This window comes from Trichoplusia ni, chromosome 3 (assembly GCF_003590095.1).
Source record: "Trichoplusia ni isolate ovarian cell line Hi5 chromosome 3, tn1, whole genome shotgun sequence".
NCBI lineage: Eukaryota > Metazoa > Arthropoda > Insecta > Lepidoptera > Noctuidae > Trichoplusia > Trichoplusia ni.
In genome coordinates, this window is record NC_039480.1 from 3,527,710 (window position 1) to 3,549,065 (window position 21,356).

The window sequence follows — 21,356 nt, forward strand, 5'->3', positions numbered from 1 at the left end:
GCAGATACAAATTGCTTGACTATTTATTAAAGACTTTTAATTTCTGAACATTTGAAACAAGACCACAGACAAAAAATTGAATAGTTCGGTCCTGGCTACCCGACAAGCACACAAGATAATAAGTTTCTACAAAACCATCAGAATTGAACAAATATGGCGCTAGGATCTACGCACAAGACAACATGTCGGAAAGAAAGATACGATACATCTTTCATTTTATAAATGATGTTTTTATTTAGTAAGACTATGTTTTGTGAGAAGTTTCATTCAAGTTCATGGTCCTACCAATATATTGCTTAGCCGTGTGGCTAAGTTTAAGAAGGGATATTAATGATAAGTTTTGAAACGGTTAAATGTGATTTTGCTAGTTTTTTGTGATGTGATAATGGCAGATATGTCAAGGAAGAGGTCGAGAAAGTCAAAGCTAGTGCCTCGACAAATCAATTCGGATTCTGACGACAAGGATGTTGATTTGGAGGTAGAATTACAATTTTTCACCCACCATCTTGACATTTCAATGATACGTTATTAAAAATTGTAAAATGAATCTTGTTTCCGATTTAGCTCGTCAGTACTATTAAAAGAAATAAGAATGACTTTAGCATTGGCACTGTTCAATGATTATAAATATACTTTTTCAAACGTAAGAAATGGCCGAACGAAAGTTTTTTATGTCATCTACCTTCACTCGAATACGTTTAGAAAAAAAACATTGATAATTAAATAGATATTTCTAATATTATTTCCAGCTCTTCTTTGTACGTTTTTATTCATGTTTTAATGAAACATAGTAGAGTTATTTTATATTTTTGAGTCAGCTCAATGTAACATACCAGAGAATAAAATAAAGAATGGTATTTTTAATGAAATGCAAAAAAAAGTATGTATGCATTATAAGTGTTTATTTCAGTATTTCTTCTAAATGCCTGAAGCAATTTTGATGATTGGGGTATCATGGTAGTTTCAAAACTACCCTCACAGCAGCTAAATCTATTTATATATTTTGTAGCAGCTGTATTTTCTTTTAATTTCTTTCTTTTGTTATGGGACATCATTAAATGATTCCATCCTCTTTGGGTTGAGTGGAAGGGAGTGTCAGACTCCTTTACGGTAACCCACTAGGACATCTGCGTGGCAGAGGGTTCCTCAGCCATACTTTCTTCTACCAGCCTGTTATTTTAGTGATAAACTATAGTGGGTTGTTTATTTCATTTGAAGTGCTAAGTAGTGTCTGCTTAATACATAAATCATTATGTATTCATGTTAATAATATCTGAATGTTTCTTAGTTTTCTATGTATGTAACAAGTTTCTACTGAAAGTTAGGTTTGAAATCTATGCTGCCTCTTTGAATAACATGCGTCTCATACTCGACAGACCGTAGTTGTAAAGAAAATTTGGTGATACAGTATTATGCCACTAATTCTATAATTGTAATGTTTCAGGCAAAACATCAAAGAATTTCGAATAACTTCAGCGGTAGCATTGGCATTAAACAGGAGCCCACTACGTCAAGATGTCCGATCACTGAAATGTATGCGACCAAACAATTCTCAAATAAAATTCCAATGATGCATGTGTCAGAGCCACCAATGCAAATAAATGTCAAGGTCGAAGTTGAGAGGTTTGACGAAGCTGAAACGGATAAGGACAAACGTATATATGTTGACGAGGGAGCGTTCCGAAGGAGATTCAAAAACAAAAAGTTTGTATTAACCAATAATATGGTTGTTAGTGCTGCGGACAAAATAAAACAAAACTCAAAGAATATCGCTGATCACATTCTGGATATTGCTGTCAGGAACACAAGCGGGCATATTTTGAGGAGAGATTTTTACAAAATAAATCCTTGGGATGAACGTATACAGAAAGCACTGGATGAATGGAAAGAATGGCAAAGTAAACATTTTCTACGCGATGGCCCGTTATTCTACAAATGTTATCACTGCCTGGTATCATTTTGGTATTTGGAGGACTTTAAGAGACATCTTAGCGGTCATAAATACTTGAATGTAGGCTTAGAGAGCCACACACACCACGAAGTTAACATAATAGCTTACGAAGATCCCGTTCCAAGTAGAATGGTCCTGCCTACAAAGGGCAACTGTGGCCGTTGTGGCAAAAACTTCAAAGACCACAGTCTGAGTACTGCGGACCAATTATATACCTGTCACGGCTGTTCAAAAGTTTTCCATACATGCCTGAATCTAGGGTTTCACGTCTCAAATTGTCCAACATTAGGCTTACCGAAGACAAGAATCACCTGTCAAATATGCAAGCTAGAAATTCCAAGTATAAATAACATGGAACATTTGCATAACGTACACATGGTAAGGTCTGACGTACCAATTTTGACAAGACATTGCATTTACAGTACGTGCGATCAATGTACAGAGAGATACATTAATAAGGACCTACACATATGCTTCATACGTTCTCATCACCAATGCAACCTCTGTTTTAGAAGCTTTCCAACTGAGTACCTAGTTAAACGTCATGCTGAACTATATAAAGAACCGTATGAGTGTCCGATATGTGGACTGAAAATGCGAGATGCCTGTAATAAGTACGAACATATGATGGCTTTTCACAGTGATAACTATACACTAGCTATTAAATGTACAATGTGTGTAAGACTCAGCATATTCCTAACCAACGGAGGCCTTGCGAAACATCTGCGCTGTGCCCATAGGAGACAAGACACTACGTACCCTGGGTTTGCAATTCAAGTGAGTTTTTAATTGAATTTTATTTATATGTATTTAGTTTCAGCTTGTAAGTTAGTCAGATAGGCAGTCGTAACAGAGATACTTAGCTGAAACCGTTTAGACTGGAAGCCAAATCCAACATAGATGGGAAAAGGCTAGGATGATGATGATAATAATTATATTTGTATAGTAAATATCGTGAGACTGATTGATTATTCAATGATGCAACGGCTTACTCACGCATATCTATCGGCCCGACTAGTTTCGGACCCAACCGGAGTCCTTAATCACTACCCCGCCGCGTCAGCATAATTTTATAATATAGCTTTGCATCTACTTTGGATTCTTCATGTCTCTTCTCCCATATAGCGGAAATGAATGATCCCTAGTAGATTACATTGTAGATTAAAGATCTCAACAAGGCCTCTACATTTTGGACCTGTGTCGCCGTGCAAGCCTTTAAAAAGGACCAGGTCTCTTCTCATGAAGTTAACCCGTGAATGAAAAAAAATACAAATCATAATTTTGACGACCTCCGTGGTCGAATGGCGTACACACCGGTTTCAAGGTGTCGCTAGCTCTGAGGTCCCGGGATCGATCCCCGGTCGGCTCAATGTAAAAATTCACATTTTCTACGTTGTCTCCGGTCTGGGTGTTTGTGGTACCTTCGTTGTATCTGAATTCCATAACACAAGTGCTTTAGCAACTTACTTTGGGTTCAGAACAATGTATGTGATGTTGTCCGCATTTATTTATTTATTATGTTATTTGATATTTTTCCAGATAATTATACCTAAAAGTTGTTTGCATCCATATTTCGATGCATATTCCAGTGACAAAGTTGACATAAGCTATGCAGGAAGGCCTGGGGTCACTGAACTAAGCACAGCACAGACTGAAAGAGAAGATGTTCAGGTTAAGAACGAGATTGAGAGTGACGTAGAACAGAAAGAAGAAGTAATTGATGATGTAGTTGAAATCGCCGATAGTCCTGAAATTGAAGTTAAAGGTAAGAGTGCATTGATAGCCGAGTGGTTGAGGTCACCACGCCAGACCCACTGAGCGCGACGTGTTAGTTCGATCTCGTAGGACGAGCGTTTGTGTGATCCACGAATGCTTGTCTTGAGTCTGGGTGTCATTGTGCATGTGACTTGTATGTATGTGAAACACCCCGCGACACAAGGGATTATGTTCCTTAATGCCGGTAAGTTCCTTATTTTAATATAAAAAATATATGTTTTAGATTTCCGCACCTGATGGGGCCAAAACTGGACTCAATTGTTTTCTTTTTTTTTAAAGACAATTCGCTGTTCTTTAAAACACTAACAGTTTCCTTCAATATTTTGCTTTTCTGACTCTTTTGTTAAGACTTAGGTGTCTGTTCTTTTTTCACCAGGATCTATCTCATGAACCGTAATTAGACAGTTGAAATATTCACTGTTGATTGTATTTATTTATTTATGTATACCATCCCAGACTCGGAACAAGCATTCTTGTATCACACAAATGCTTGTCTTACGCGGGGATCGAACTAACACGTCGCGCTCAGTGGGTTTGGCGTGGTGACCTCAGCCACTCGGTCGCCAGTGAAGTAGTACAAATATCTTTATTTTCTTTATATTATGTGTCACACAATGGTTTGGTGGTGGCAGTACATTGGTCGTGGCTAATTTACAACTGCACCATTTAGTCAATCATAGTTAGTTAGAAGCTTGAAAGTCTGACAGCCAGTCTAACCAAGCGGACGATACCGCTTGGTTAGACTGGGTGTCAGACGGAAGTACTAGTGGTTTACAAGGAGCGACTGTCTATCTGACCTCTTCAACCCAGTTACCTGGGCAACACGATACCCCTGTTTGACAAGCGGCAGTGGAAACAAATAACTAATCATCTTTTTATAATTACTATCGTGAGACTGATTCATTATTAAATGATGTAACGGTTTACTCACGCGTATTTATCGGGGTAGGTTACCGCGGCGGGATCGCGAGTCGAACTGCTCATGATTAAGGACTCCGGTTGGGTCCGAAACTAGTCGGGCTTCCCCGATAAATACGCGTGAGTAAACCGTTACATCATTTAATAAACTAATCATCATTTGAAAAACACTAAAAAACCCTTAAAAATAATTCCAGATGAACCGGAGGAATCTTCGGATTACCAAGAATTAACAATTAAAGAAGAACCAATACTTCCAGAAATCGTAGATACAGAATACTTCGCACCCGACGTAAGTGTCAAAGAAGAATTTGACGAAGACATAGATGTATACGAAGATGATATCATTAAACTTGACATAAACATGGATAGCTATCAAATTAAAGAGGAAAACGCTGACACTGACAGCCAGGAATCCTCCAATGACGCTGACTATCAAGAAGAGGCTGAAAACGATGAAAATATACAAACGACACAAGTTAAATTGTATCGGTGTACAAAATGTGGGTATGAAGATATACACAAGAATTACAGAAAACACATAGCCTCATCATGCAGTAAGACCTTTGCCACAGAGTATAAAATTACTTGCAGAAAATGTTCGAAATCATTCAGAACGTTTGGAAAGTATCTAATTCATTTAAAAAGTCATGGTTACAGAGCTTTGACTTGCCCGGAGTGTCTCATGCAGACCAATACTTGCTCGAAACTGGTTTCTCATGTACACGCTCATATAAAGCAAAGTTTCATTAAAATTAAGGCCTTCAAGGAGGATGGCACGGACGGCAAGGCTGAATATCAGTGCAGCAAATGTTCAGAGACCGTTGACAGTCAAGAGGTCTTCGTACACTGGGAGAAACATGTAAATTTTGGACCGAGATCACAAGAACTGTCTTCAAGTAGGAATGATGAGTTTGGGGAGCCAACCGTTGTGGATTTATTAGGTAAGAACTTCATTTTTATAGTATACTTGTGATGGTTACTAAATGATGCAACGGTTTACTCGTGTGATTAGTTTTTGACCTAACAGGGCAAAGATTCTGTTGTTTACAATGGCTGATGAATAGAAACAGGATTCAATTTGAAACTATTCTAGTCTTAGTTTTTTGCCAACCACAATAATTCTTTTTCTTTAAAAAAACGATGCCCTCATTAAGGATTATTTATTCAGGTACTTGTGTCGCGAGGGGTTTCATAAAAATACAAATTTCTACACAAAGATAGATCACACGAATACTTGTGCTACGCGGGGTTCGAACTCGCGACACGACGCATACAGTCGAATTTTCAATTAGTGTGTTGTCAACATGCTTAGGAGAATATGAATAGTGTCAAATTTAATACTATTTCTATAAATTAGTAGAATCCATGAACTTATAGTCCTTAATCATGAGAATAGTACTGCGTTTGACTTGATAAATGCGTGTGAGTAAACCGGTTCATCATTTAATAAGTCCCTCTTTATGTTGAATACTGGGTGGAAGGGATATAATTGTTTATCTGTGTTCCAAGCATTCTAGTTTATTTTTATGACCTACAAAACCAGTAATACTTACTACATAAATTATTAAATACAGTACACTAAATATAACAAAATACATTGATTGCACGGATAGCCGAGTGCTTGAGGTCACCACGCCAAACCCACTGAGCGCGACGTGTTAGTTCGATCTCGTAGGACAAGCATTTGTGTGATCCACGAATGCTTGTCCTGAGTCTGGGTGTCTTGTGCATGTGACTTGAATGTTTGTGAAGCACCCGAAAAAGTTAATGCCTTGCCGGTAGACTAGAAGTAAGTATTTAAAATCTAACTATATAAATCACAACGCGTTCATAAAATATACTGTTCGTCTAGTGGTTAGTGGCCCTGACTGCTATACCAGACGTCGTGGGTTCGGTTCCCACCAAGGACAAATGTTTGTGTGATGAGCACGATCATTTTTTCTGTGTCTGGGTGTAATTTATCTATATTATGTATGTAAATACAAATATGTATGTATGTTTATCAGTTATCTAGTATTCATAATACAAGCTTTGCTTAGTTTGACACTAGATGGCGTTGCGAGAAAGATGCTTAATATTATTACATTATAAAAAAAATCCGGAACGTATTACGCATTTTCGTTTTCATCTGATTTGTTTTTGTTTCATTTATTTTTCAGGCGTTATAAATTTATTGAAAACTATAATTTAAGTTGCTTTGCGAAGGTTTACCGTCCATTTCCCTTCCACCCTGTATTAAACCATTTGTCTTTTTAACACTTGGCTTGTCTAATAATAAGTAGACATGTCTAATAATAATTAAAGTTGAGATTATATCATAATCTCAACAGTATTATGATATAATCCTAGAAAACTGCTAACATTGACTCTTTCATACATTGTCGAACGGCTTGCGATCAATTTACTTCATTAAAATGGCGGCTTTTCCTGTTACGCATTGGCGGGAATAGGGTATTTGACTAAGAGCCGATTTTTCAATCATCACTTAACTTCTATCTGAGGAATGAATATGGCCGTTTGACATATTTCCTATACAAAAGCTGTCAAAACGTCAAACATATTCGTCGAATAAAAGTTATCTGGCGATTGAAAAATCGGGCCTTAATCTAATAATATTAATCTGTATAGTTAGTCAGACAGATTTCTAAAAAATATTATAAAACTATTTTTCATACTAGCTGTTGCCCGCGACTTTGGCTGCGTGGTTAGAAGATATAAGTTATGATTTATACTTGCCCTGTTTTTTTCACATTTTCCATTGTATCTTCGCTCCTATTAATCGCAGCGTGATGGTTTATAGCCTCAAACCTTCCTCGGTGAATGGTCTATAAAACAAAAATATTTTTTCAATTTGGACCAGTAGTTCCTGAGATTAGCGCGTTCATATAAACAAACAAAGAAACTCTTCAGATTTATATATTAGTATAGAAGTATAGATAATAATACGCCTCTGCATGTTGGACCTGTGTCCCCTTTTAAAAGGACCGGGTCTCTTCTCATGAAGTTATCCCAAAAAAGGGATACAAATAATAATAAATAATTTTGTTTCCGGTCTACTAAAGATCATAGACAGACTAACAAAACTAACTATCATTTAATAACGATTTGTGTTATATATTAATCTTCTAATATATAAAATTCCCCTGTCACGATCTTAGTTACCGCACTCCTCCGAAACGGTTTAACCGATTTTTACCAAATTTTATATGGGTAGTCAGTAGGTCTGAGACCAACATCTATTTTTCATACCCCTAAGTGTTAAGGGTTGCTCACACTAAAAAAAATATTTTATTTTTTGGACGATTTTTTTATGGGCATTAAAAATACATACAACTAGAAGTAATTTAGTAGGCAAAACAACGTTTGCTGGGTCAGCTAGTAGTAAATATAATTATTGTGAAAACATAACAAGTTTGATTCTCTGTTAAAGTCAATTGAAATTTTATACGCGTATGTATATTGTGTGACAATGTAACATTATGATGACACGGAGCTGATCTGATGCTGCAGCTGGAAGCTACGAGCTCTGAAATTCCTCTATAATTTGTCTAGAAAACTAGTCTTAAATAAGCGTTTTTATCAGTCTGACAACCAGTCTAACCAAGGGGTATCGTGTTGCCCAGGTAACTGGGTTGAGTACGTCAGATAGGCAGTCGCTCTATAAAACACTGGTGTTTAGCTGAATCCGGTTAGACTGCAAGCCGACGCCAACATAGTTGGGAAAAGGCTAGGATGATCCTAAAGAAACTTGTATAGAAAACTGAAATTTGATTTCTTTTTAATTAAATTTTGTTTTTGGAGTCGCAGTCACAGTAAAAGAAATTCGTTCCAGGGATACAGTAACGGGACTTGTGGCAGAGACTGCGATGGATCTACAAGATGGCGCCACCTCCACACCATTTAAAAACAATTTATTCAAGTTGTGCTAAAAAGTAGTGTGCTTACTAAGTGCTTTCGTTGTGAGAGAAGAAAAAGAGCAACAGACTCCCCAGCAGCATGCTGAGTTTCCGATTACAATTAATGAATTAATTAACCGTAGTTTGTATAGAACTTTTCTGAAGGGAAATCTCCCTCGGGATAGGAAACGGGTAGTGTCAGACTCTTACTGACTAAACCAGAACCGCCGTGCTACGTCATCCGCGTTTATTCGGTGCATAGCAATGCATAGTTTTTCAACACGCACACAGATTACATACTAAAGGCTGTTACATCGCATTAAAGTAGAAAATGTAAAAATGTTTTGAGTGCACGGGGTTCGCAGAGTGGTTGTCACCACACAAAACCCACAGTGCGTCGTGTCGCGAATTCGACCCCCGCGTAGGACAAGCATTTGTGTGATCCACGAATGCTTGTCCCGAGACTGGGTCTCTTTGAGCACGTGATTTGTATAATAGTGTGATACAAGGATTAAATTCCTTACTATGATAGTTTTTTTTTTTAAATGTATTAGGTCTAAGGTATCCTAGGTCGTCATATCTTATAGTCGGATAGACTAGTCAGTTTGCTTGGGCATTTTGGCATAAAAAGAGGCCCCCTTACATTCTTGAGTGCTTTGAGATTCATTTTTAGTATGAATACGACGAAAATAGTATAAAAAATAAGTTTTTTCCTATTATTATAAGAAATCTTGTTGAATTCCAAAGAAATTAACCAAAAATCTAGTCATTTTTTTCGGGACTAGCCCACCACACATGCCTGTCATTGTAACTCCTGTAAGCCAGGATCAATTAAACTAATGAAAACCACCGAAACGTTTAAGTTCAGTGTTCCAAGGAAGCGATAAAACTGCCTTGGAACCCGCAACGAAATTAATCGAAAATAGAAAGAAGTCCAATATTCCACAACTTTCACACAACGCCATCTAGTCTCAAAATAAGCAAAGCTTGTATTATGAGTACTAGACAACTGATAAACATACTTATATCTAAATGAATACCTCTTATAGATAAATTACACTCAGACACACACATGATCGTACTCATCACATAAACATTAGCAAAGAAGAGAAGTAAGAAAATATTCCACTTCCCTCTACAGTAAGCGGGAGACAAGAGAAGAAATAGGTAGTATAGGAAAGTCAATCCCTATGTATATGAATGACATTCCGTTTCGACAAGTGACGTGACTTTGACTTGTCAGTTCAATACATTTGAGTGATTCGTCAGCGTTAGCGCGAGGAGTAATGTGACTTGTCTTGGCTGTGCAATTGTAAACTACATTGGTTTAGGTACTTAAATAAAGGTGAACAATATTAGTGTGTTTTTTAATAAACACATATTTAAGAAATTCGCTATTTCCGTTACACATGAAAATAAGACCACGGGAACATGAAATCGGCAAGGGTGAATATCAAAATTCGTCAAAATTTGTTCAGTGGTTTTGCGTGAAAGGTCATTAAACATTCATACATACTAACTTTCGCGTTCATAATACTATTCGGATGTTAATATTATATGTAGTTGGATAAACGACTGACTTAGTATAATTATTATATACTAGCTTTTCGCCCGCGGCTTCGCCCGCGTCGAAATCGGTTATATCGCGTTTCCAAGAGAACTCTTCAAAAGTCCGGGATAAAAACTATCCTATGTTCTTTCTCAAGGACAACTCTATCTCTGTATCAAATTTCATTAAAATCAGTTTAGTGGTTTAGACGTGAAAGCGTAACAGACAGACAGAGTTACTTTCGCATTTATAATATTAGTAGGGATATATTTGATTTGCTAATCAATTGTTTACCTCTTGTATGTACCTAACCAAATTGAGTATAGAATTTAAGGACTTATTAAGACTAATATGTATACGTGTTCAAAACCTATTTATTGTATATTATAATAATATGATAATAATAAAAATATCCATCCTTTTTCTGTATTTTTGAATTAGTAGAAATAAACACCTGCCATATACGTTCCACTGCTGGGCACAGGCCTCTTCCCGTATAGGCAAGGTTTGAGCATTGATCACCACGCTAGCTCACTGCGGCCGATTTCAGATTCCAATATTTCTACACTAGCTGTTGCCCGCGACTTCGTCTGCGTGGTTAGAAGATATATGTTATGATTTATACCTGACCTGTTTTTTTGCACATTTTCCATTGTATCTTCGCTCCTATTAGTCGCAGCGTGATGGTATATAGCCTAAAACCTTCCTCGACGATTTTTTCAATTTGAACCAGTAGTTCCTGAGATAAGCGCGTTTAAACCAACAAACAAATTCTTCAGCTTTATATATTAGTATAGATAGTATAGATATAACTCTGAAAACGTCGAATTGTTACTTTGCCCAGCTTTGGTTCGAACCTGCTCCAATCCATCAGGAATTCTACGCTTCCGTTCAAGCTTCAGGGTTGGACAAGCAAAGGCAAGCATTGTCTAGACTTGGAGACTGTGACCCCTGAGTTTGTTTCTACATTTCTTCTCAGGGTAGTCAGATAGGAAATGTCGACTCCAACGTTCTCAAAAAAAAAAATACTTAAAAGTGATGATATATCCTACTTACAGAATAAATGATTTCATTTAATTTCAAGGTTTGGTCTGAAGCTTTTCGTGCTATCCCGATAAATACCCTTAAGTAATCCACATTTCATACTAAAATTCAATCTACATCTAATTAACGGCTCGACCGATTCTCATGAAATTTTATAAATTGAATCTATAGAATCGGACAAAAATCTATTTATACCCCTAAAAGTTCAAGGTTCAAGATATTTTTTTACAATTTTTCTTTGTTTTTTTTTGATACTGCATGTAAAAATACATCCCTAAATTGTCAATCATGTAATAACAACCCATATTCTTATACAGCAAAACATTACTGGGTCAGATATTTCCCCACGTTTTTATAAACTCACTTTTCTTGTTTGTTTGTCGTTCCGGTTGGATTTTTGCAACTCAATTTTGAGGCACTTCCCGAGAAGCTTTCAGGCTGAAATTTTCAGGGTAGCTTCAAACCCGATGACAATGCAGTTTACAACTATAAAAACGGCTGAACTAATTTTAGATAGAATTCGAATGGAGTGACATTGAACTACACATAACGACATAAACTTACACACAGCGCCATCTAGTCTCAAACTAAGCAGAGCGATTTTGATAAAATTATTATTAAAAACTGGTTTTAAACTTTCCAAATCTAATAATTATACATACTCTTGCCACTATTAACATATAATTATTTAATTCACAGCCCGCCTCCAACAGCGTACGAAACAATGCTGTTATTGTGATCGCATCTTCGTGAGATTCAACGAATGCAAACGTCATCAAATTGAACACCTTTTGACCGACGCTTACGAATACAAAGACCAGTACCGAGAACTCCGTTGTCAGATATGTGCCGCTGGTTTCAAAAAGCCGGAGTTGTACCGCCAGCATATGCGAGACCATGCTGCCCTGCCGGTCTACAGATGTGATATATGCAACAAATCATTCAGCGACTCCAGCAATTTTACAAAACATAAGAAAGTTCATAATTTCAAAGTTTTCGTATGTGATTTATGCAAAAAGAAGTTTCAGTCAAAGAATGGATTGATTAAACATATGGAGGTATGTTTTTTATATATCACTTTGTGAGAAATTCGTCCTCCGTAGTCTAGTGGCGTACGCACCGGTTTCAAGGTGTCTGAGGTCCCGGGTTCGATCCCCGGTCGGGCCGGGTCTGTCTCTCCGGTGCTGTCTCGGGTCTGGGCGTTTGTGGTACCTTCGTTGTATCTGAATTCCATAACACAAGTGCTTTAGCAACTTACTTTGGGTTCAGAACAATGTATGTCATGTTGTCCATTTATTTATTTAAGAAATAAATAATGCATAAAAATGCGGGTTGGGGGGCGTTTTTGAGCCACCACCTGCGAATTTCATTTCTGTGTTATGAAGGGGTGATAGTTTTCCATTCTTTAGAAAGTAAATATTTACATTATACATAATAACACCAGTCTAATTAACTTTATTTGCACAAATTACAATGGTTTTTTAGTTACTTTTTGCTATCAATGTTTGCTCTTTTACAGAGCAGGGGTGGATGGACCCTGGTAGATACCCCATCACAATTTACATTAAAGTTCTCAACAAGGCCTCTGCATGTTGGACCTGTGTCCTCGTGCACGCTTTTAAAAAGAACCGGGTCTCATGAAGTTAACCCGTGAAAAAGAGAAGCAAATAGTATTTTACAACATTCACACAGCGCCATCTAGTCTCAAACTGAGCAAAACTGATAACATACTTAGATATTTCTAAATACATACGTAATATAGATACATTACACCCAGACACAGAACAAATGATCGTGCTCATCACACAAACATTTGTCTTGGTATAACAGTCAGGGTCACTAACTACTAGACCAACAGACAATTAATTGACTGCACGCATAGCCGAGTGGTTGAGGTCACCACGCCAAACCCACTGAGCGCGACGTGTTAGTTCGATCTCGTAGGACAAGCGTTTGTGCGATCCACGAACGCTTGTCCTGAGTCGCGTGTCGTTGTGCATGTGATTTGAATGTTTTTAAAACCCCCCGCGATATAAGGATTAAATTCATTACTGCGGGAGTCGTTTTCTATTAAAATTAGATTATGTAAAATTGTCATTCAATTATTATTGTTTTCTTTATTTTTGTGAAATATGCTTTGTATATATGTATCAACAGTGTCACCTCAGCAAAACTTACTTCATTGTAACGTTTTCTCTGGATGTCAGTTTTTATAGAAAATCATTAACATTTTGCTATTTGATACTTGTTTTGCTAATTTACGCTCTTTTGGCAGACATTCATTATAATGTAAAAAAATGCTACTGTAATATTTTATTTTGAAAAGAGTAACTTATGGAGTTTCTTGCCGGTTCTTCTGCATAAGAATGACACTTTGGAATCGTGCAACTAGAGTCAGTAATGTAACGTTTTAAAATAGCCTGAGAAACGGCCTATTTGAAATAAAAACATTTTGATTTGATTTGAAAATAACTTAAGCAATCCTCTTTTCCACAGATGCACATGAATACCGAACCGATTGCTTGTGAGCATTGTGATAAGGTTTTCCACTTCGAGTCGGCTTACCGCAGGCATATGAAGTACCAGCACAATAAAGGTCTAAAAGGATATCCATGCATCGTCTGCAATATAAAGTTTGACGCTTTAAAACATAAATGGCGCCATATGTGGGAGGTGCATCGCGAAAGGAAAATAGCAGCCGACTGCCCAGTTTGTCACAAGTCATTTAGGATATATTCAGAGGTCAGACGTCATATGAAAACTGAACATTTTACGAAATTATCCGTTGGTAAGTTGAGACATGAAGTCCGTTTATGATGTAATGTGAATAGGGTTGGAGGGATTTTGATGAATAGATTTCCGAAATTCGTATTTTTTTAAATTAATTTAGGAGGTTAATGAAGTCCCTACTAATATTATAAATGCGAAAGTAACTCTGTCTGTTACGCTTTCACGTCTAAACCCCTGAACTGATTTTAATGAAATTTGGTACAGAGATATGACCTTGAGAAAGAACATAGGATAGTTATTATCCCGGACTTTTGAAGAGTTCTCTTGGAAACGCGATATAACCGATCTAGGCGCGGGCGAAAAGCTAGTTGTGTATACATGTAAGTGTTATAATATATGGGAGCTCGTGGCTAAGCTATGTTGCACAAGTTGAACGATCATGGTTTTTAGCTACGCTTGAAACCGGTCTAATTACAATTATTTACAAATATTTCTTCGTGTTTCGGGAGATGTTGTGGGTCCCGGCTGTTATTCATACATCTTTGACAGTCGTTACAGGCAGTCAGAAGCTTGAAAGACTGATAACCAGGCTTACTAAGGGGTATCGTGTTGTCTGTAACTGTGTTGAGGAGGTCAGATAGGCAGTCTCTCTTTGTAAAACACTGGTACTTAGCTGCATCCAGTGAGACTAGAAGCCGACCTCGACATAGTTGGGAAAAGCAAGTATGGTGATGTTAAAAGTCAATAAAAATAATTCAAAAGCTTTCTTTTTAATGTAGATTAAAAAGATGATTTTGAAAAAAAAAAGCAAAAATCATGAAAAAATTGATAAGTCGGGGCGGGAAACATTTCTTAAATCCTTTCGCATAAACGAGAATATCCCTCCTACCATACATTGTCACATGTATCAAAATAACTATGTAAATAATGAAATGTGAAGTTAATATTGTAGCAAATAATGATGGAAAAACGTTCTGTTATTTTTTATATTAACTATCGTGAGAATGATTCATTATTAAATGATGCAACGGTTCACTCAGGCGAGTTTGACGCGCTCGCCTGTCGCGTAAATTCATGAAATAAATCAGGAAATCCCGATAAATCATCATCATCATCATCCACAGCCTTTGTCCTCCCACTGCTGGGCATAGGCCTCCCCTTTCTCGTGCCAATTTCTACGGTCCTGTGCCAGCCTCATCCAGACTCGACCCGAGACCTTTACTATATCATCTCTCCATCTTGCTCCCGGACGACCGACACTTCTTTTGCCTTGTCTTGGCCACCATTCTGTCCCGATAAATACGCGTGAGTAAACCGTTGTATCATTTTGTTAATTAAAAATGTGTATGTTAGTGCCTTATAATGAAATATACCTATGTTTAAGTTACTTTACTGATAGTCTACTTACCTGAGCGGTGCTATGTGTGATAGAAGCTTTAAATTTTGTTACAAAGACACAAATTAAAATTAAATTTCTCTAATATTCCATAACTTTCACACAACGCCATCTAGTCTCAAACGAAGCAAAGCTTGCATTATGAGTACTAGACAACTGATAAACATACTTATAAACTTCTAAATACATACGTAATATAGATAAATTACACCCAGACAGACACAGAACAAATGATCGTGCTCATCACACAAACATTTGTCCTGGGTGGGAATCGAACCCACAACCTCCGGTATAGCAGTCAAGGTCACTAACCACTAGACCAACAGGCCAGTCACTGTATCATATACAAGAATTAAGTATAATACACATGGCGCCGCGCGATAAGTCGAATTAATTATTTTATTAATTTTGGTTTGACACCATTTTTAACCACCGACGCAAAGAAAGTATAAGTTTTGCGTGTTTGTCTGTGGAATCGTTACTCCCGAGCGGATTGAGTGATATTAATTTGGTTTGTTTTTTATGAAAGTTGAATTATGTAAAAGTATTCTTAGACATGTTTGTTAAAAATAGAAATTTAAAAGCTTTAGGGCTTTTTTTATTATTTTTTGTTATCAGCCTCATTTAAATAAGTAATATTAAACATCCACCAACTATGAAATCTGACAGTTAGAATACAAAACTTCAAATGTATAGAATGACATTCCGTTTCGACAAGTGACGTGACTGTGACTTGTCAGTTCAATACGTTTGAGTGATTCGTCAGCGTTAGGGCGGGGAGTAATGTAACTTGTCTTGGCTGTGCAATTGTAAACTACATTGGTTTAGGTACTTAAATAAAGGTAAATAATATTGGTGTGTTTTTCTATACAAATACATATTAAATAAATAAACGACTGATATATTTCAATGGGCCTGTTGGTCTAGTGGTTAGTGACCCTGACTGCTATACCGGAGGTCGTGGGTTCGATTCCCGCCCAGGACAAATGTTGTGCGATGAGCATGATCATTTGTTCTGGTGTCTGGGTGTAATTTATCTATAATATGTATGTATTTAGAAATAAATAAGTAAGTTTATCAGTTGTCTGGTTACCATAACACAAGCTCTGCTTAGCTTGGGATCAGATGACCGTGTGTGAGTTGTCCCAAGATATTATATTATTATAATGGTATATTTGATTTGGTAATCTTTATTGGTGTTCAACATTGGTTTTAAGTCGCTTTTTATTTTTAAACTAAGTTAAAAAAAAGGCACACCAAGTTTATTTATGTTTTAATTACTTAAACCAATGGCGTATAGCATTGATTGTTGAAATTTGTTGATCTTTTTAAAAATTTTAAGGAAAAAAACGTTGAAATTCCCAGTGTATGTTTGAATAGGGATAATGACTGGGTTTAACAGATAAGAAATTAGTCTCTGAGTTAGATTTTCAAAAAAATATAAGTTATGTACTTTTGCCTCTATTTTTAAAAAGAAAAATTGACGAAAATTGCTTTAAAGTTTAAAAGAAAAGGCTTGTGACGTTACGATAAAAAAAAACATCACCTTTGTAATTTGATCGCAATAACTTTATTATGCATAATTATGTTTGTGTAAATGTTAATTTGTGTATTATTGTTACGATTTAACTTTTTACTGTATGTAGGGTAGGATAATAAAAAATTGATACTTTAATTTTAGTGTATTTATTGCAACTGATGAAAGCAACATGTTTTAAACATTAGATGATGGATAGACGATTTACAGACAAGATTTCGTACTTGCTTTTCAACTGACTGAAAAAATAAATAAATAAAATGAAATAAATGCGGAAAACATCACATACATTGTTCTGAACCCAAAGTAAGTTGCTAGAGCACTTGTGTTATGGAATTCAGATACAACGAAGGTAACACAAACACCCAGACCCGAGGTAGAAATGTGATTTTTTACATTGACCCGACCGGGGATCGTATCCGGGACCAGAGCTGTTTGTGTATTAAAAACCTCGGGCTAGATGAACAGAATTTTTTGATTATATTATTTCTTTATTTGACTTCAAATAGCTGTCATTTAATCCCATAAAAATATTATCGAGTATAACTTAGTAGGTTTAACTTGAAGTCGCATTTATATATTTGTAGTTAAAGAAAATATTATAATTGCTAGTTTTTAATAATATTGTCAATTGTATCATTAATTATCTTTCAAACAATCTTATGAAGTCATCAGTTGTAATAAATCTAGAATTAAAGTATGGATTACAATTGTTTTGCTGTCAAAGAGATAATTGCCGCACATTTTTAACAGATTTTGAAGCTTAGAATTGAAAATTACTTATTATCGTGACGCAATCTATACTCCATGCTAATATATAAAGCTGAAGAGTTTGTTTGTTTGAACGCGCTAATCTCAGGAACTATTGGTTCAAATTGAAAAAATCTTTTTGTATTCAATAGACCATTCATCGAGGAAGGTTTTAGGCTGTAAACCATCAAGCTGCGACTAATAGGAGCGGAAAAAACAGGGCAGGTATAAATCATAACTTATATCTTCTAACCACGCGAACGAAGTCGCGGGCAACAGCTAGTAAATAAATAAATAATGGATGCCAGAAAGCTTAACGTCTTGAAGTAATATTATAGCCGGTGCGAAAAAGAGATGGCTTTCTACACCGTGTATATCGTTGTCACGCTTTTTCAATCATTATTATAATATTAATTACTTGGTGGCAGAAACAAGTCTATTAACAATGTGCGGTTAATAAATAAACAGTAAAATTATTTTATGATCGATGTCTAAATATATTTGAATGAAATTTGAATGTAAAATGAAGTGAAATTAATCAATGAATTATTATTGTGCTATGTATTTGTACATGTTTATTATTATTATTATACATTTTGAAAAAACTTGTGGTTTTATTTTTTCTTTGCTTTAATATGATCTTATCTAGCTGAAAATATTGTTTATATCTATACTAATATATAAAGCTGAAGAGTTTGTTTGTTTGAACGAGCTAATCTCAGGAACTCCTGGTCCAAATTGAAAAATTCTTTTTGTGTTCAATAGATCATTCATCGAGGAAGGTTTTAGGCTATAAACCATCACGCTGCGACTAATAGGAGCGAAGATACCCTGGAAAATGTGGAAAGAACAGGGCAGGTATAAATCATAACTTATATCTTCTAACCACGCGGACCAAGTCGCGGGCAACAGCTAGAATAATATAATATTCCACAACTTTCACACAACGCCATCTAGTCTCAAACTAAGCAGAGCTTGTATTATGAGTACTAGACAACTGATAAACATACTTATATATTTCTAAATACATACATATCATAGATAAATTACACCCAGACACAACAAATGATCGTGCTCATCACACAAACATTTGTTCTAGGTGCGAACCCACAATCTCCGGTATAACAGTCAAGGTCACTAACCACTAGACCAACAGGCCCGCCGTTTTTGTTTGTCGGCGTTAATCTCCATTTGCAAAATTATTTCAATGTTAGATAGGACATCTATTGAGAAGGCTCAGATATGAAGCATGATGCTATGATCAATATTGACTTTATATTACAAGATCGGGGAGAAGTTGCATTAATACTAAAACTATAAGGGCATATTTCACCTACGCCACATAAGTTCCCTTTTAAATTACTTGACAGATATTTTCAAACAAATAATGTCAAATTTTTCAATTTATGTACGATATAGCACTGTTTTAAGTACAAAACAAAAATCAATCGATCTGTATTTGCGAATTTCCAAAACTAATCAAGATATTGAAAATTCGCAAACAGATCGATAGATTTTTGTTCTCTCATTAAAGTAGCATCAATAGTTGAAAAATTACCAGATCTTGGATAACGGCATTTTAGTTATACCACGGCAGATGTAGGGAAGGAGCTTTAGTGGTAGGAAGGACCTGCAGAAAGCTGTTACAGATTCGCGATGTATGTATCACCATTTGTCAATGGTGTTTTGAAAGAAAGAAAGTATACGAAGACATCTATACTAATACTAGCTGGTGTCCGCGACTTCGTCCGCGTGGTTATAAGAAATTGCGACTATAACTTGAGATTTAAACTATCCTATCTCTCAAGTTGGATCGAACTGCACATGGTGTGCGAATTTTATTATAATCGGTTAAGTGGTTTAGGAGTCCATTGAGGACAAACATTGTGACACGAGATTTATAGTTATTAAGATAAGATTATAAAGAGGAAAACTTTGTACTTTCTATGTTTGTATTGAATAGCCTCAAAAAGTACTGGACTGATTTCAAAATTTATTTTACCATTACTTAGAGGGATTCTTCCGAATCCGTATAGGCTATATTTTATCCCGGAAAATAAGCTTAAAAAATAAATGTCCACCCGTGCGAAGCCGGGGCAGGTCGCTAGTATATTATAAAACTACTTACGACTCCCGCAGTAAGGAATTTAATTCTTGTATCGCGAGTGTGTAACAGACATTCAAGTCACATGCACAGACACCCAGATTTAACAAACATTGGCAGATCACACAAAGGCTTGTCCTACGCGGGGATCGAACTAACACGTCGCGCTCAGTGAGTTTGGCGTGGTGACCTCAACCACTAGGCTATCCGCGCAGTCATTATTTGAATGAGTTGAAAAATGAAAAAATTACGGCACTGATAGCCAAGTGACATAGGTCACCACGACAAACCCGCTAAGAGTGAAGTCCCGGGTTCGATCCCATGGATAATTGCGTGTTTAATCCAAGAATGCTTGTCAAATCAAATCTTTATTGCATACCATAATGTTACATAGGTGGTAAAATATAACGAACAGCCCAGCCTTTAATTCTCAAGCAGAGTGCTAAGAGGATTCAAGGCTAAACAGGACCACAGGGGACTCAAACTGTCACCTTGAAATATTCTCCGCTCAATCCTAATAAGTTCACCGCTCTGTTGGATATACCGACATCCTGGATTGTGAAGCACCGTAGTCCATTGCCCCATACATGACTTCAAAAAAGTGCTTAGAGTTGTATTGATTTTATACAACTCCAGCACCCTCATGAGCCATGCATGTGGCACCGAATCATAGGCCTTCTTATAATCTATCCAACATGTCGACACACCCTTTTGGAGCGGCGAACTTGTTGGCAAATAGTCATATCAATAAGGAGTAGCTCCTTATTACCACGTGACCCATTCCTACATCCATTCTGAGAGGCAGACATGATAGAAAAACGATCAATATGGTCATAATTATTGTCCTTTGATACGAGAGAGCGTCACTTTACCCGATCCTTGGTCATTGCTCGCCAGTCATTGGCATGAAGCGCCCGAATGTCCGCATCAACCGTAGGTATCAGTTTAAAAAATAATACTAATACTAACATCTTTTACACAACAAATCTTTTCCCGGGTTATAGATGTTGTACACTTTGTGGTCGGGACTTGGCTCGAAATTGGCGGTTTTTTAGCTAGTTAAAGAAAAACAAGTTACTATTTTATACGTTTACCTGTATTTAAAAGTAAACGTATTTCTACGGCTTCGTTCCCCATTATTGCGAAAGCTCATTTCATCATTTTATTAGTGGCGCCCAACGTGGGGCTCATAAAGATACTTATTATTAAGGCGCTGCGCTAACGAAGACACTCTCTCTTGCGGCCACGACTGTCTTTCACAAGGATCCGTAGTTGATCTGTCATGTAGGGGTGATCGATGACAGTTTGCATATTCTCAATTTGCGGATGGATCGTAAATAATTTTAAACTTGTCCTGTGGAAATCAATAATTTACAGGTAGCTACACAAGACACATTTATTAATGATATAAGACGAAAAACGTCCACTCTTAAGTCATTGTATTATTATTGGCGCCCACCGTGGGGCTCACGCCGACTTTATTGCTTCACTTTCTCGTCCGATTTCAGTCACGGCGATATCTTCATAATACCAATCTACATCACTGCTGCACTGTATAGGATTTGCCGATATAATATTTCAATATTTGGATATCAAGTTTCATCGCGATGTTATCCTCGACCATTTGTCAATGTCACTTGCGCACTTCAAAGTAAGTATCTAATTGTATTATCGCTTGCAAAAAACGGTAAAGGAAAACAAA

The 21,356-nt window shown here is 36.6% G+C and overlaps 1 protein-coding gene across 4 annotated transcripts; it reads left to right on the forward strand.

Annotated features, from left to right (window-relative positions):
- The first annotated feature begins 96 nt into the window (after window positions 1–96).
- LOC113508926 (zinc finger protein Xfin-like) lies at window positions 97–14,067 on the forward strand. 4 transcript variants are annotated; one of them, XM_026892109.1, is made up of 6 exons: window positions 97–478; window positions 1,445–2,728; window positions 3,491–3,716; window positions 4,843–5,589; window positions 11,837–12,195; window positions 13,634–14,067. In XM_026892109.1, the coding sequence occupies exons 1-6, from the start codon at window positions 386–388 to the stop codon at window positions 13,952–13,954; spliced, it is 3,030 nt and encodes a 1,009-aa protein (XP_026747910.1). In that variant the 5' UTR covers window positions 97–385; the 3' UTR covers window positions 13,955–14,067. The 4 variants fall into 4 exon arrangements, with proteins under 4 accessions (XP_026747910.1, XP_026747913.1, XP_026747911.1 ...); XM_026892110.1 differs by lacking the exon at window positions 97–478 and adding an exon at window positions 775–880; XM_026892111.1 differs by lacking the exon at window positions 97–478 and adding an exon at window positions 920–1,194.
- The last annotated feature ends 7,289 nt before the right edge of the window (window positions 14,068–21,356 follow it).

Excerpts from the sequence above, each read along its gene's own strand:
- LOC113508926 (XM_026892109.1), top strand. The coding sequence starts at position 386 with ATGGCAGATATGTCAAGGAAGAGGTCGAGAAAGTCAAAGCTAGTGCCT. Across the intron at positions 479-1,444 it reads ACAAGGATGTTGATTTGGAG|GCAAAACATCAAAGAATTTC; the intron begins GTAGAATTACAA and ends GTAATGTTTCAG. Across the intron at positions 5,590-11,836 it reads AACCGTTGTGGATTTATTAG|CCCGCCTCCAACAGCGTACG; the intron begins GTAAGAACTTCA and ends TTTAATTCACAG.